Source organism: Rhinoraja longicauda, chromosome 35 (genome assembly GCF_053455715.1).
Source record: "Rhinoraja longicauda isolate Sanriku21f chromosome 35, sRhiLon1.1, whole genome shotgun sequence".
NCBI lineage: Eukaryota > Metazoa > Chordata > Chondrichthyes > Rajiformes > Arhynchobatidae > Rhinoraja > Rhinoraja longicauda.
The window spans coordinates 121703-139453 of record NC_135987.1 but is presented as its reverse complement, the minus strand read 5'-3'; the positions used below and the strand labels follow the sequence as shown (position 1 = coordinate 139453).

Genomic DNA, 17751 nt, shown 5'->3' with positions numbered 1-17751 from the left:
CTCTCTTTCTCTCCCTCTGTCCGTCTCGCACTCTTCCCTCTTCATCTTTCCCTGTCCCTTGCCCTCTCCATCCTCCCTCCTCTCTCTCCCGCTTATCCACTCTCTCTTTCAGATACAAGTTTGACGCTGCAATCTCCCCAAGTTACAATTCTCCAGCCGTCTGCCCAGGAAATTAAAAGCAAGGGCAAAGCCACGGTGATTTGTCTCATCACTGATTTCTACCCGGACAACATCAAGATACATTGGCTTCTTGATAACATTGAACAACCCAAAGATAGTCCTAACATCCAGACAGATCCTATCTCCCAACGCAACGAAGGAGGGAAGACCTTCAGTATCAGTAGTCGCTTTACATTGGCCGCCCATGTTTACGCAAAGGCCAAAGATATCATCTGTCAAGTAGACCACTACCAGGATGCAGTTAGAGCTCAAACTGTAAATGGAACCCACAACATCAAACACGGTGACGTATCTAACCCCAATTTCTTGTAGGGATGTTGATATCCCAACATCTATGTTCAATGCTCTGACTGATGAAGGCCAACGTGCCTAAAGTCTTCTTGACCACCCTATCTACTTTCGAGGAACATTTTCCCGATAACAGGGTGACAAAAACTGAACCCAATATTCTACATGTTGCCTCACCAATATCTTGTGCAACTGTAATATGACCTCTCAAAGTCTATTTTTATTTCTAATTTGTTCTTGGTCTTCATCAGTCAGGGTATTGATTATATTACTATTCTCGGAACAGAAGCTAAATTTCAAACAGTGGAAGCCTACTTACCTGATCCCTATTTGCAAAAATATCATCTGTGGAATAATTGTTTTTGTATTAGCCTGCAAAAGTGTCACAACAATCCCTCTCTCTCCATTGGAATAAAAAACCATTGTTTGATAATCTGGAAGGTATTCAAAAACCATAAGGTCATAAGTGATAGGTGCAGAATTAGACCATTCGGCCCATCAAGTCTACTCCGCCATTCAATCATGGCTGATCTATCTCATCCTCCCAACACCATTCTCAGCCTCAGACCATTGACAGCCTCCACAGCCATCTGTGGCAAATAATTCCACAGATCCAACACCATCTGAATAAAGAAATTCCTCCTCATCTCCTTTTTAAAGGAATGTCCACTATTTCTGAGGCTTCTGCCCTCTGGTCTTAGACTATCCCACTAGTGGAAACATCCTTTCCACATCCAATCTATCCAAGCCTTTCGCTATTATATATGTTTCATTCTTCTAAACTCAAACGCCATCAAACGCTCATCATATGTTAACCCATTCATTCCTGGGATAATTCTTGTAAATCTGCTCTTGACCTTCTCCAGAGCCAATGCATCCCTCCTTAGATATGGTGCCCAAAACTGTTCACGATACTCCAAATGCAGCCTGACCATGTGTCTTTTTCACCGTTCTATGTACTTGTGTTCCAGCTTTCGATACGATAGAACTTTATTTATCCCAGGAGAGAAGTAAAGGATTCAAGGAGCAATGTTAATCGACTGCAAAGTCCCTAGAGTCATAGCGTATAACGGTAGGGTTTATGTGGCTTTTAGATAGGCACACGGAAGTGAAGGGAATGGAGGAATATGGATAAGATTAAAAAGGAACGGCAAAAACCGGTAAGCACACGAAAGTACACAAAAGTGTTTTACTTGAATGATCCGGGGATGATTGAGTTAACGTAACGGGCCCTGTTCTCGCTGGAGTTTTAAAAGATGAAGGGGGGCCTGGATGAATCCTGGATGAATCCTGGATAGAGTGGATGTGGAGAGGACGTTTCCACTCGTAGGAGAGTCTAGGACCAGAGGCCATAACATCAGAATAAAAAGACGTACCTATAAAAGGAGCTGAGAATGAATTTCTTTAATCAGAGGGTGGTGAATCTCTGGAATTCATTGGCACAGAAGGCTGTTGGGGCGTCAATTGATATCTTAAGGCCATCGACCATCAATCACCCATAGTCTATTTTAATTCAGTTTAGTTTTTGATAGAACATGGAAACAGGCCCTCCGGCCCAATGAGTCCTGGCCAACCAACAATCCCTATCGGAAATACTGGGAACAATTTTTATTGAAGTCAATCACCCTACAAACCCGCACGTCTTTGGACAGTGGGTGGAAACCGGAGCGCGCGGAGGAAACCCACTGAGTCACAGGGAGAACGTGCAAACTACGTACAGACAGCACCCTTAGTCAGGAACAAACCCGGGTCTCTGGCGTTGTAAGGCAGCAGCTCCACCACAGTTTTGCCCTCACCCGAGGATATTGTGAAGTGTATGTGGAATCAATGGTGGGAAGTCTGGTCTATGTGATGGACTGGGCTATCTCTGCATTTTTTTGTAGCTTCAGGCCGTAAATAAGTATATATTAAAATACTGACTGCAATTTTCATATTTCTTCTGACAGAGACTTGTGGCTTAAATAAAGGTGAGTGGCTCTACTTAAATAAGGATACCGTGAGTATTTCAGACTGATTAGCCTTTCTGTGTCAGTGTTAAAACTTGATAGTCTCACAGAGACATATATAGCGTTCAAACAGGCGCCAGCCAAACTTGCACACGCCAACCAACATGCCACATCCCATCTCCCCGTTCATGGCCCACATCCCTCTAAACCTTTCCTATCCAGTCAACTGTCTAAACGTTCTTAAACGCTGTGATAGTACCTGCCACAACTACTCCCCCTCCCACCACCCGGCAGAATGCTTCATAGACCCACCAGCCTCCGTGTAAAAAACATTGCCCCTCAGGCTCCCATTAAATTTTCTCCCCTTTCTCCACTCACCCCCCCCCCCCCTCACCTTACGCGTATGGCCTCTGGTTCTCGATTCCCCTAATCTGGGAAAGAGACTCTGTACCATCTGCTTGATCTATTTCTCTCATGATTTTGAACAGCTCTATAAGATCACCCGTCATCCTCCTACACTCCAAGGATTAATGTCCGAGCATGACCCAACCTTTCCCTATAGCTCAGGTCCTCGAATCTTGGCAACATTTATTTAAATATTTTTGGCATCCTTTCCGGCTTAACAGCATCTTCCCATAAATAGTGACCAAAATTGAACACAATGCCCCAAATGTGGCCTTACCGATGTCGAGCACAGCTGCTATATTACCTATGTCTTCGGGTCTTGATTCCCCTATCTTGGGGGTAAAAGTTTGCATTTACCCTATCTATTCCCCTCATGATTGCATACACTATAAGATCACCTCATCTTCTTGCGTTCCGAGGAATAAGGTTTTAGCCTGCTCACCCTCTCCCTATAGCTCAGCCCCCGAGTCCTGGCAACTTTCTGGTAAATTTTCTCTGCACCATTTCCAGCACATCAAGATATTTCCTATAATATGGTGAACACTATATTCCAAATGTGGCCTCAACAAAGTCTTACTGTAACATGCCTTCCCAATTTCTATACTCAATACTCTGACTGATGAAGGTCATGTGCAAAGTCAGCCTCAGACGTTGACGACGGGAATGCATCTGCCTGCTCCGGCCGGGCCAGAGATCCAGAGCTGTGGCCGGAGGGGCAAATCTGATCAGCCAATTGGCGGTGGAAGTCCCGATGAGGTTGGGATCAGCAGCCTCACCCGGCCTCAGCGTCACATTTTCGAGGCGGATGTACAGGAGGGATTTCAAGTATGCCCTTGTAATATGTTTACATTAAAGGAGGTGCAGGACCATCAGTTGCTGGATGATGGTCATGTATATTTGTGTTCCCGCTTTCAGGGAGTTATGGACTTGGGCCACAAGATCTCTCTGTACATCGATGCCATTAAGGGTCCTTCCATTATCTATAGAATTTCCCTTGCATTCGACCTCCCAAATTGAAACACCTCGCACGTGCTCAGATTGAACTCCATCCGCCATTTCCCTACCCATTTCAGTAGCTGGTCTAGATACCACTGAATACTTTGACAGCTTTCTTCAAAGTCCGCAACCCCAGCGGTTGCTAATTCATAAATAGCTGTTGTGTTAAAGTGCCTATACTACTTCAGCAAGTAAGAATTTTATTGTTCATTAAACTTAATTACATAGAAAAACAGAAAAAAGATGCAGGAGGAGGCCATTCGGCCCTTCGAGCCAGCACTACTGCCCTCTGTGGCAGAGAATTCCATAAATTCACAACTCTCTAGGTGAAAAAGTTCCTTATCGCCTCAGCTTTAAATGGCCTCCCCTTTATTCTAAGATTGTGGCCCCTGGTTCTGGACTCCCCTAACATTGGGAACACTAGTCTGAAGAAGGGTCTGAAGAAGGGTCTCGACCCGAAACGTCACCCATTCCTTCTCTCCCGAGATGCTGCCTGACCTGCTGAGTTACTCCAGCATTTTGTGAATAAATCGATTTGTACCAGCATCTGCAGTTATTTTCTTATACTACTTGGGAACACTATTCCTGCATCTAGGTTATCCAGTCCATTTATAATTTTATATGTCTCTATAAGGTCCCCTTTCATCCTTCTAAACTCCAGTGAATATAAGCCTAGTCTTTTCAATCTTTCCTCATATAACAGTCCCGCCACTCCAGGGATCAATCTCGTGAACCTACACTGCACTGCCTCAATTACAAGGATGTCCTTCCTCAAATTAGGAGACCAAAACTGTACAAAATACTCCAGGTGTGGTCTTACCAGGGCCCTACACAACTGCAGAAGAACCTCTTTACTCCTATATTGAAATCATCTCGTTATGAAGGCCAACTTTCTTCACTGCCTGCTGTACCTGCACGCCAACTTTCAGTGACTGGTATACAAGGACACCCAGGTCTCGTTGCACTTCCCACTTACCTAACCTAACTCCATTGAGATAATAATCTGCCTCCTTGTTTTTGCCGCCAAAGTGGATAACCTCACATTTATCTATATTATACTGCTTCTGCCATGCATCTGCCCACTCACTAAACCTGCCCTGGTCATCCTGCAACATCCTAACATCATCTTCGCAGTTCACACTGCCACCCAGCTTTGTGTCATTTGCAAACTTGCTAGTGTTACTTCTAATTGCTTCGTCCAAATCATTAATATATATATGGTAAACAGTTGCGGCCCCAACACCTAGCCTTGCGGCACTCGACTCACCGCTGCCTGCCATTCTGAAAAAGACCCGTTTACTCCATATCAACACCCTAACCCCAATACCATGTGCTCTAATTTTGCTCACGATCTCCCGTGTGGGACCTTATCAAAGGCTTTCTGAAGGTCTAGATACACTACATCCACTGGCTCACCTTCATCCATTTTACTTGTCACATCCTCAAAAATTTCCAGAAGATTAGTCAAGCATGATTTCCCTTTCATAAATCCATGCTGACTTGGACTTATCCTTTTACTGCTATCCAAATGCACCTTTATTAACTCTTTAATAGTTGACTCGTGCATCTTTCCCACCACCGATGTCAGGCTAACTGGTCTGTAATTCCTCATTTTCTCCTTGCCCCTTTCTTGGAAAGTGGGATAACATTAGCTATCCTCCAATCCACAGGAACTGATTCTGAATCTATTGAACATTGGAAAATGATCACCAATACTTCCACTATTTCTAGAGCCACTTCCCTGACTACCCTGTGATGCAGTTCATCAGGCCCTGGGGATTTATCAACCTTCAGTCCCATCACTCTACCCAATGCTATTTCTCGCCTAATGCAAATTTCTTTCATTTCCTCTATCCTCCAAGATCCCCTGTTGTCTAGTACATCTGGGAGATTGTTTACAGACCACTTAGTCTGATTATAGACCAGTTAGTCTGACATCAATGGTGGGGAAGGTGCTGGAGTCAATTATAATTGCGGAACATTTAGATAGCAGTAACAGGATCGTTCCGAGTCAGCATGGATTTACGAAGGGGAAATCATGCTTTACTAATCTTCTGGAATTATTTGAGGATGTAACTGGGAAAATTGACAGGGGAGAGCCTGTGGATGTGGTATACCTCGACTTTCAGAAAGCCCTCGACAAGGTCCTACATAGGAGATTAGTGAGCGAAATTAGAGCACATGGTATTGGAGGTAGGGTACTGGCATGGATAGAAAATTGGTTGGCAGACAGAAAGCAAAGAGTGGGGATAAATGTGTCCCTTTCAGAATGGCAGGCCGTGACTAGTGGGGTACCACAAGGCTCGGTGCTGGGACCGCAGCTATTTACAATATACATTAATGACTTGGATGAAACATAGAAAGATACATAGAAAATAGGTGCAGGAGTAGGCCATTCGGCCCTTCGAGCCTGCACCGCCAATCAATATGATCATGGCTGATCATCCAGCTCAGTAACCTGTACCTGCCTTCTATCCATACCCCCTGATCCCTTTAGCCACAAGGGCAACATCTAACTCCTTCTTAAATATAGCCAATGAACAGGCCTCAACTACCTTCTGTGGCAGAGAATTCCACAGACTCACCACTCTCTGTGTGAAGAAATGTTTTCTCATCTCGGTCCTAAAAGACTTCCCCCTTATCCTTAAGCTGTGACCCCTGGTTCTGGACTCCCCCAACATCGGGAACAATCTTCCCGCATCTAGCCTCTCCAACCCCTTAAGAATTTTATATGTTTCTATAAGATCCCCCCTCAGTCTTCTAAATTCCAGCGAGTACAAGCCTAGTCTATTCCGTCTTTCTTCATATAAAAGTCCCGCCATCCCAGGGATCAATCTGGTGAACCTTCTCTGTACTCCCTCTAAGGCAAGAACGTCTTTCCTCAGATTAGGAGACCAAAACTGCACACAATATTCCAGGTGCGGTCTCACCAATGCCCTGTACAACTACAGTAGAACATCCCTGTTCCTAAACTCAAATCCTCTTGCTATGAATGCCAACATACCATTCGCTTTCTTCACTGCCTGCTGCACCTGCACGCTTGCTTTCAATGACTGGTGCACCATGACACCCAGATCACGTTGCATCTCCCCTTCTCCTAATAGGTCACCATTCAGGTAATACTCTGCTTTCCTGTTCTTGCCGCCAAAGTGGATAACCTCACATTTATCCACATTATATTGCATCTGCCATGCATTTGCCCACTCGCCTAATCTACCCAAGTCACTCTGCAGCCTCCTAGCATCCTCCTCGCAGCTAACACTGGCACTCAGCTTCGTGTCATCCGCAAACGTAGAGATGTTGCATTCAATTCCCTCGCCCAAATCATTAATATACACTGTAAATAACTGGGGTCCCAGCACTGAGCCTTGCGGTACCCCACTAGTCACTGCCTGCCATTCCGAAAAGGACCCGTTTATTCCTACTCTTTGCTTCCTGTCCGCCAACCAATTTTCTATCCACCTCAACACTGAACCCTCAATACCGCGTGCTTTAAGTTTGTACACCAATCTCCTATGTGGGACTCTGGGATGCAGCCTCGGGAGAGAAGGAATGGGTGACGTTTCGGGTCGAGACCCTTCTTGAGACTTCTTGATCTGCTTTTAATCCATTTAATTTACCTAACACCACTTCCCGACTAACCTGGATTTCCCTCAGTTCCTCCATCTCATTAGACCCCCGGTCCCCCGCTATTTCCGGCAGACTGTTTATGTCTTCCTTAGTGAAGACAGAACCAAAGTATTTGTTCAATTGGTCTGCCATCTCCTTGTTCCCTATGATCAATTCACCCGTTTCTGACTGCAAGGGACCTACATTTGTCTTAACTAATCTTTTTCTCTTCACATATCTATAAAAGCTTTTGCAGTCAGTTTTTATGTTCCTTGCCAGTTTTCCCCTCATAATCTATTTTCCCTTTCTTAATTAAGCCCTTTGTCCTCCTCTGCTGGACTCTGAATTTCTCCCAGTCCTCTGGTATGCTACATTTTCTGGCTAATCTGTATGCTTCATCATTTGTTTTAATATTATCCTTGATTTCCCTTGTTAGCCACGGATGCACTACCTTTCCTGGTTTGTTCTTTTGCCAAACTGGGATGAACACTTGCTGTAGTTCATCCATGCAATCTTTAAATGCCTTCCATTCCATGTCCACCGCCAACCCTTTCAGCATCAATTGCCAGTCTATCTTGGACAATTCACGCCTCATACCCTCATGAAGGGATTAAAAGTACCATTAGCAAATTTGCAGATGATACAAAGCTGGGTGGCAGTGTGAACTGTGAGATAGATGCTATGAGGTTGGAGGGTGACTTGGACAGGTTGTGTGAGTGGGCGGATGCATGGCAGCTGCAGTTTAATGTGGATAAGTGTGAGGTTATCCTCTTTGGTGGTAAGAATAGGAAGTCAAATTATTATCTGCATGGTGTCAAGTTAGGAAAAGGGGACGTACTACGAGATCTATGTGTCCTAGTGCATCAGTCACTGAAGGGAAGCATGCAGGTACAGCAGGCAGTGAAGAAAGCCAATGGAATGTTGGCCTTAATAACAAGAGGTTATTGTGTGGGGATAGTAAGGAGTAAGACCTGTGTGATCTCCCGGACAAATTTCGATCGCCTAGCTTGGGGTCGGAGAGGAATTTCCCGGATTTTTTCCCCCAAATTGGCCTGGGTTTTTTATCCGGTTTTACGCCTCTCCCAGGAGATCACTCAGTTCTTTTGGGTGGGCGGTTGGAGCGGTTGGAGCAGCGGCCGGGCGGTAGGTTTAGAAACCGAGCACGGGGCTTTGTTTGGGGAGTATGAGTGCCAGGGCAGTTTATTGTTCTGGGTGTCGGATGTGGGGAATCTGGGAGCCTGATATTCTTCCAGACATCCACATCTGCTCCAGGTGCGACGAGATGGGGCTCCTAAGGGACCGTATTAGGAACCTGGAGCGGCAGATTGATGACCTCCGTCTGGTCAGGGAGAGTGAGGAGGTTATAGAGAGGAGTTACAGAGAGGTGGTCACTCCAAGACCACGGGAGGTAGACAAGTGGGTCACGGTTAGGGGGGCAAGGAGCAGAGGCAGGGACTAGAGAGTACCCCGGTGGCTGTACCCCTTGGAAATAAGTACTCCTGTTTAAGTACTGTTGGGGGGAACAGCCTACCTGGGGGCAGCGACGGTGCCTGGGCCTCTGGCACGGAGTCCGGCCCTGTTGCTCAGAAGGGTAGGGAAAGGAAGAAGAGAGCGATAGTAATAGGGGACTCTATAGTGAGGGGATCAGATAGGCGATTCTGTGGACGCAGTCGGGAGACGCGGATGGTGGTTTGCCTCCCTGGTGCCGGTGTCCGGGATGTGTCTGAGCGTGTCCAGGATATCCTGAAAGGGGAGGGAGAGGAGCCAGAGGTCGTGGTACATATAGGTACCAACAATATAGGTAGGATAAGGGAAGAGGTCCTGAAAGGAGAATTTAGGGGACTGGGAGAGAGTTAAAAAAAAAGGACTTCCAAAGAAATAATCTCAAGCTTACTGCCTGTGCCACGCGATAGTGAGACTAGGAATGGAGTGAGGTGGAGGATAAATACGTGGCTGTGGAACTGGTGCATGGAGCAGGGATTCACGTTTCTGGATCATTGGGACCTCTTCTGGGGTAAGTATGACCTGTACAAAAAGGACGGGTTGCATCTGAACCTGAGAGGAACCAATATCCTGGCGGGGAGGTTTGCTAAGGTAATTACAGAGACTTTAAACTAGTACGGTTGGGGGGAGGGACTCAAACACAGATAGCTAATAGGCAGTGTGTGAGACAGGAGGCAGAAAAGGGAAACACTCAGACCCAATATGTAGGAGAGAAAGACGTGAGGTAAGCGAAACAAATAGAGTAGTGATGGAAATTAGGAGGATTAAAGAAGAGGAGGTACGGACACTTTTGAAAAATATAAAAGTGGATAAGTCTCCAGGTCCTGATAGGATATTCCCTATGACATTGAGGGAAGTTAGTGCAGAAATAGCAGGGGCTATGACGGAAATATTTCAAACGTCATTAGAAACGGGGATGGTGCCGGAAGATTGGCGCATTGCGCATGTTGTGCCCTTGTTTAAAAAAGGTTCTAAAAGTAAACCTAGCAATTATAGACCTATTAGTTTGACGTCTGTGGTGGGGAAATTAATGGAAAAGATACTTAGGGACAATATATATAACTATTTGGATAATCAGGGCCTGATTAGAAACAGTCAACATGGATTTGTGCCTGGAAGGTCATGTTTGACTAATCTTCTTGAATTTTTTGAAGAGGTTACCAGGAAATTGATAAGGGCAAGGCTGTGGATGTTGCCTATATGGACTTCAGTAAGTCATTTGACAAGGTTCCACATGGAAGGTTGATTAAGAAGGTTAAATCGTTGGGTATTAATAGTGAGGTTGCAAGATGGATTCAACAATGGCTGAATGGGAGATACCAGAGGGTAACGGTTGACAATTGTATGTCAGGTTGGAGGCCAGTGTCTAGTGGAGTACCCCAAGGATCTGTGTTGGGTCCACTGTTGTTTGTCATTTACATTAATGATCTGGATGATGGTGTGGCAAATTGGATTAGTAAATATGCAGATGATACTAAGATAGGTGGAGTAGTTGATAGTGAGGTAGATTTTCAAAGTCTACAGAGAGACTTGGGCCTTTTGGAAGGGTGGGCTGAAAGATGGCAGATGGAGTTTAATGCTGATAAGTGTGAGGTGCTGCATTTTGGTAGGACAAATCAAAATAGGACGTACAGGGTAAATGGTAGGGAATTGAGGAATGCAGTGGAACAGAGGGATCTGGGAATAACTGTGCATTGTTCCCTGAGGGTGGAATCTCATGTGGATAGGGTGGTGAAGAAGGCGTTTGGTATGCTTGCCTTTATAAATCAGAGCATCGAGTATAGAAGTTGGGATGTAATGTTAAAATTGTACAGGGCATTGGTGAGGCCGAATCTGGAGTATGGTGTGCAGTTCTGGTCGCCAAATTATAGGAAGGATGTCGACAAAATGGAGAGGGTACAGAGGAGATTTACTAGAATGTTGCCTGGGTTTCAGCACTTAGGCTACAGAGAGAGGTTGAACAGTTTGGGTCTTTATTCTTTGGAGCGTAGAAGGTTGAGGGGGGACTTGATAGAGGTTTTTAAAATTTTAAGAGGGACGGACGGAGTTGACGTGCGTAGGCTTTTCCCTTTGAGAGTGGGGAAGATTCTAACAGGGGGACATAGCTTCAGAATTGAGGGACAAAATGTTAGGGGTAACATGAGGGGTAACTTCTTTACTCAGAGGGTGGAGGCTGTATGGAATGGGCTTCCGGTGAAAGTGGTGGAGGCAGGATCGATTTTATTATTTAAGAGTAAATTGGATAGGTATATGGATAATAGGGGATTAGAGGGTTATGGTCTGAGAGCAGATAGATGAGACTAGGTGAGAGAGAATGGTCGGCGTGGACTGGTAGGGCCGAACGGGCCTGTTTCCGTGCTGTAGTTGTTATATGGTTATATGGTTAAGAGGTGTTGAGTATAGGAGCAAAGAGGTCTTTCTGCAGTTGTACAGGGTCCTAGTGAGACCGCACCTGGAGTACTGTGGGGAGTTTTGGTCTCCAGATTTGAGGAAGGATATTCTTGCTATTGAGGGCGTGTAGCGTAGGTTTACTAGGTTAATCCCCGGAATGGCAGGACTGTCATATGTTGAATGACTGGAGCGACTGGCCTTGTATACACTGGAATTTAGACGGATCAGAGGGATCTTATCGAAACATATAATATTATTAAGGGGTTGGACACGTTGGAGGCAGGAAGCATGTTCCCAATGTTGGGGGAGCACTGAACCAAGGGCCACCGTTTAAGAATAAGGGGTAGGCGATTTAGAACGGAGATGAGGAAAAACGTTATCAGTCACAGAGTTGTAAATCTGTGGAATTCTCTGCCTCAGAAGGCAGTGAAGGCCAAATCCCTGAATGCATTCAAGAGAGAGCTAGATAGAGCTCTTAAGGATAGCGGAGTCAGCGGGTATGGGGAGAAGGCAGGAACGGGGTACTGATTGAGAATGATCAGCCATGATCACATTGAATGGTGGTGCTGGCTCGAAGAGCCGAATGGCCTACTCCTGCAGCTATTGTCTATTGTCTATTGTCTTCCTTATTGAACAGGGATCCGAAGTACCTGTTCAACTCTTCTGCCATTTCCTTGTTACCCATAATGATTTCACCCGTGTCTGCCTTCAAGGGACCCACATTTGACTCTGCTACTCTTGTTCACTTAACATATCTAAAGAAGCTTTTACTGTCCTTCTTTGTATTCTTGGCCAGCTTCCCCTCGTACTTCATCTTTTCAGCCCGTATTGCCCGTTTTATTAGCTTCTGTTGTCCTTTGAAATTTTCCCAATCCTCTGCTTCCCCCTACTCTTTGCTGTGTTATGCATCTTTTCTTTTAGTTTTATTCCATCCCTAACTTCCCTTGTCAGCCACGGTTGCCTCCTACTCCCCTTAGAATCTTTCTTTCGCTTTGGAATGAAATGATCCTGCATCTTCCGGATTATGCCCAGAAATTGATGCCGGTGCTGTTCCACCATCATTCCTGCTAGGATCCCTTTCCAATCGACCTTCGCCAGCTCCTCTCTCATGCCTTCATAGTCCTCTTTGTTCAACTGCAACGCTGACACTTCCGATTTAACCTTCGCCCTCTCAAATTGCAGATTAAAACTAATCATATTATGATCACTACCTCCAAGCGGCTCCTTTAATTTGAGTTCCTATCAAATCTGGTTCATTGGACAACACTAAATCCAGAATTGCCTTTTCTCTGGTAGGCTCCAGGACAAGCTGTTCTAAGAATCCTTCTCGGCGGCACTCTATAAACTCTTTCATGGGTTCCATAACCAACCTCATTTTCCCAGTCTACCTGCATCTTGAAATTCCCCATCACCACAGTGGCATTACCTGTGTTACATGCCAGTTTTCACTCCTGCTGCAACTTACACCCTACATCCGGGCTACCATTTGGGGGTCTGTCGATAATTCCAATTAGTGTCTTCTTACCTTTACAATTCCTCAACTCTATCCACAGTGACTCTACCTCGTCATTGACTATGTCACCCCTCGCAAAGGACTGAATTTCGTCCCTCACAAACAGAAATACCCTACCGCCTCTGCCCAACTGCCTTGCCTGTCCTAAAGGATTCTTATAATTCCATTAAAATTCTTTACTAAAGATGTTCTTTACCCTTTCTGTTCCCAGAAGCTAAAATCCAGACAATGGAAGCTGCAAAACTGACTTACCTGATCCTGATTTGCAAGAGTATTCTCTATGGAATAATTGTTTCTGTGTTAGCTTGCAAAACCAAGGTAAGTCTTTCCGGCGAAAAAAAATCCATATATATATCCAAGATATATCTTATTGAGTATAGAAGTTGTGAGAGCATGCTGCAGTCATATGAGATGTTGGGGAGGCTACAGTTAGAATATTGTGTTCCATTTTGGGCACTATTATAGGAGGGAGGTTGTCAAATTTGAAATGCTTCAGAGAGGATTCACCACAATGTTGCCAGGATTCGAGGGACTGAGTTATATGGAGAGGTTGAGCAGGCTAGGGCTTTATTGCTTGGAGCGCAAGAGGGGGACAGGTGATCTTATAGAGGGGTACAAAATCACGAGAGGAATAGATCGGGTAGTCTTTTGCTCAGAGTATGGGAATCAAGGACCAGAGGACATAGGTTAAGGTGTGTGTGGGGGGGGGGGGCTTTCCCCATCCTCCTCACCTTAATCTGTCTCCGTTGGTTTCCCGATTCCCCAGCCCTGGATAAAAGACTCTGCGCGTTCAACCTATTTATTCTCCTCATGATTTATACAACTCAATAAGATCACCCCTCTTCCTCCGGCACTCCTAGGAACAAATTCCTTTGCTGCCCAACCTCTCTCTGCAGGTCAGGCTTTTGAGTCTTGGGAATGTCCTTGTAAATCTTCTCTGCACTCTTTCCAATATTAAACAAAGGGACACTAATTGCTGGAGTAACTCAGCGGGTCAGGCAGCATCTCTGGAAAACGTGGATAGGGGTGAGAAGGGTCGCGACCCAAATCATTACGTATCGATAATCTCCAGAACCAGATACATGGACAAGAAAGGTTTACAGGGATATTCAATTTTGTTGTAACGTGTACCATGTTGAAAAGCTTTTGTTGCGTGCTATGCAGTCATCGGAAAGACTATATATGGTTCAATCAAGCCATCCACAGTGTAAAGATAAAGGATAAAGGGAATAAAGTTTAGTGCAAAGATATATCATTGGTCCAATAAAGTCTGATTTAAGATAGTTCAACGATTTTAAATGAGGTCGACGGGAAATCAGGACCGCTATCTAGTTGGTGAGAGGGCGGTGCAGTTGCCTGATAACAGCTGGAGAGAGACTGTTACGGAATCGTGAGGTATGTTTTTCAAACTTCGGTACCCCGACCCCGATGAGAGAGGGGAGAAATGGGAGTCACCAGGGTGAGACTGGTCCTTGATTATGCTGGTGGCCTTGGCGGGGCAGTGTGGTGTGGATGGATTCAATGTTTGGTTTGCAAGATTGTCTGTGCTGCATCCACACCTCTCTGTGATTTCGTGCGGTCTGAGATGGAGCTGTTCCCAAACCATGTTGCGATGCATCCCGATAAATTGCTTTCTACGGCACACCTGTAGAAGTTGGTGAGGATTGTTGGGGACATGCCAAATATTCTAAGTATTCAGAGGAAGTAGAGACGTTAATGTGCTTACCAGAGACATGAGCCAAACAGGGGCAGGTGGGACAGTGTAGATGGGACACCTTCGTTTGCATAGGCAAGTTGGGCCAAATAGCCTGTTTCGATGCTGTATTGACTCTGACCCTCTATGCCGCTTCTCTCCCTGCCTCTCTTTATTGCTCTCTCTCCTTCTCCCCCCTCCCCCCACCCGCCGCGCATCCCCCCCCCCCCCGCCTCGTCCCTTGCTTTCCCTCTACCCGTTTTCTTCAGATCAAGACCCTGCTGCATACTCAAATATTAATATTGTATCTTTCTTATTTCAGGCATCTTACAACAAGAGGTTTGATTGAGGGACCAATGAGATTCAACAACAGCGGTACAAAAGTAAGACATGTATCACACCCTGTATCAAATTAGCTTAGAGAACATTGAACGTTATAGCACAGGATCAGGCCCTTCAGCCCGCAATATTTGGCCAGAAACGATGCCAAGTTAATCTGATCTCCTCTGCCTGCATGTGATCCATATCCCTCCATGCCATGCATATCTATGTGCCTATCTAAAAGCCTGTTAAACGCCAGTATCCTATCTGCCTCCACTACCGCCCCCGGGAGCGCGTTCCAGGCGCCCACCCCCTCTTGCGTAAACAAACCTTTCCCGGCGCATCTCATTTAAACTTTGCCCCTCTCAGCTTAAATCTATGATCTCTCATAATTTTATAAATTTCATCAAGTCTCTCCTCAGTCTCTGACATTCCAGCTAAATGTTTGCTCAGATGAAATTCTATCTGTCATTTCCCTGGACATTTCTGTAGCTGTGAGCAGCACAGTGGCACAGTTGGTGGAGCCGCTGCCACAGAGCGCCAGAGTCCCGGACTCGATCCTGATCTCGGATGCTGTCCTTGTGGAGTTTGCACGTTCTCCCTGTTCCACCCAGTGCTTTGATTTCCTGATCTTTGAATTTATATCAATTTTCTGATCTTTGATTTTATATCAATGTTTCATGATTTTATTAAGGTATCAAGTTGGGCCAAAACCTCTCCTACATTGGTGAAGCACCCTCTCCTTACCCCCTCCCCTCCCCAACCCCCTCCCCCTCCCCTCCCCCTCCACTCCCCCTCCCTCCACCACCTCCCTCCCTCCCTCCTTCCCTCCCTCCATCCCCAGGAGATAGATTTACACTTTAAAATGTGAATAACTTTTAAAATATAACACCGATTTCAATGAAACTTCCTCCATTAGCACCAAAGGGATGACGGTGAGTAAGGTGGGCCTAAAATTATCGCGCTATCGTGTACCGTTTTGGCTGTAGTTCAGCAACAAACAAACAAACAAACGAGAGTTTTAGTATATTGATGATTCTGTGGTTTTATGCTTTCGTGACTTTTTTACATTGTGATTCCATGAATTATATCTATGATTCCATAATTTCATAAGATCAAGATTACATGATTCCTATTTTGTGATTTTGACCCATGATTCTAGGATGTCATGATGTTATAACTTCATGATTCTACAATAGCATAATTTCTCACTTCATTGATCCATGATTTTAATGATTTTGTGGCTTTATCATTTCATGATTCCTTGATATCTCTGATTTCAGAATTATTTAACTTTTCGATATCTTTGATTTTAAGTTTGTATAAATTCATTGTTCCATGATATCCCTCATTTCAGGATTGCATAATTTCCTGATACCGTCTCCAATTTCAACATTATATGACTTCATGATTTCTATGATTTTGAGGCTTTTTGACATTGTGATTCTATGATATCCCTGAATACAGGATTGTATAATTTAGTAATTATGTGATATCCCTGATTTCACTTTTGTGTAACTTCATGAATCCATGATACCTCTGATTTCAGGCTTCCATAACCACAACTATGATTTCAAGATTATTCGAACCTACTTTTCCTTGGATTTGCAATCATTTTGGAATATTAATTTGCTTTGTTGCGTTAGTTAAGTGCGTTTGCTCATAATCGTGTTACCTGTTCAACTCGGGAATCAATTTGCTTGAAAATTCCAGAGAGTTCGTTTTCCGACTGTGGACATTAAACTAAGATCTTTGCAGAGCCCTCTGAATTCACCAGAGAACTTGCAATCTGGCACTGTTTATTATGTACATGGTGATATCATAAGCAATAAAGAGAGTGTTACTGCAAATAAATCCCTCGTTTCTCATTTACTTATGTCACAGTTGCATAAAACAAAAATTGCCAGAATTCAAAGGGCAGCTGCAGAAAGTTTATAGGTTACAGGAGCAGAATTAGTCAAGTCTATTCCATCCTTCAATCATGGCCGATCTACAGTATATTTCCTTCTCAGCCACATTGTCTCGCCTTCTCCCCATAACCCCTAACGCCCGTACTAATGAAGAATCTGTCAAACGCCACCTTTATCTATTGACCTGGCATCCACAGCTGTCTGTGGCAACAAATTCCACAGATTCACCACTCTCTGGCTACAGAAATACCTCCTCATCTTTCTAATGGAACATCCTTTTATTCTGAGGCTGTGTCTTCTGGTCCTAGACTCTCCCACAAATTATAAAAACAACATCTACACATCCACTCTATCCAGGCCTTTTACTATTCAGTATGTTGCTATGAGGTCCCCCTCATCCTTCTAAACTGCAGCGAGTAATAGAAACATAGAACCATAGAAAATAGGTGCAGGAGGAGGCCATTTGGCCCTTCGCGACAGCACCCCCATTCATTGTGACCATGGCTGATCATCAATAATCAGTAACCTGTACATGCGTTCTCCACATATCCCCTGATTCCACTAGCCCCTAGACCTCTATCTAACTCTTTAAAATTCATCCAGTGAATTGGCCTCCATTGCCCTCTGTGGCAGAGAATTCCACAAATTTACAACTCTCTGGGTGAAAAAGTTTCTCACCTCAGTTTTAAATGGCTTTCCTTTATTGTTCGACTGCGGGCCCTGGTTCTGGACTCACTCAACACTGGGAACATTTTTCCTGCATCTACCTTGTCCAGCACTTGTATAATTTTATACGTCTCTGTAAGATTCCCTCTCATCCTTCTAAGCTCCAGTGAATACAAGCCCAGTCTTTCCAATCTTTCCTCATATGACAGTTCCGCCATCCCAGGGATCTCGTGAACCTACGCTGCAATGCCTCAATTACAAGGATGTCCTTCCTCAAATTAGGAGACCAAAACTGCACCTAATACTCCAAATGTGGTCTGACCAAGGCCC

At 44.8% G+C, this 17751-nt stretch overlaps 1 gene segment (V, D, J or C); it reads left to right on the top strand.

Moving 5' to 3' along the window:
* LOC144609929 (T-cell receptor beta-1 chain C region-like) overlaps window positions 1-16677 on the top strand; it is a 19972-nt gene extending 3295 nt beyond the window's left edge. Inside the window, 5 exon segments of the C gene segment in view lie at window positions 113-463; window positions 2415-2435; window positions 13043-13149; window positions 14847-14907; window positions 16395-16677. Of these exon segments, the coding sequence occupies window positions 113-463; window positions 2415-2435; window positions 13043-13149; window positions 14847-14873 (506 nt within the window).
* Window positions 16678-17751: the final 1074 nt, after the last annotated feature.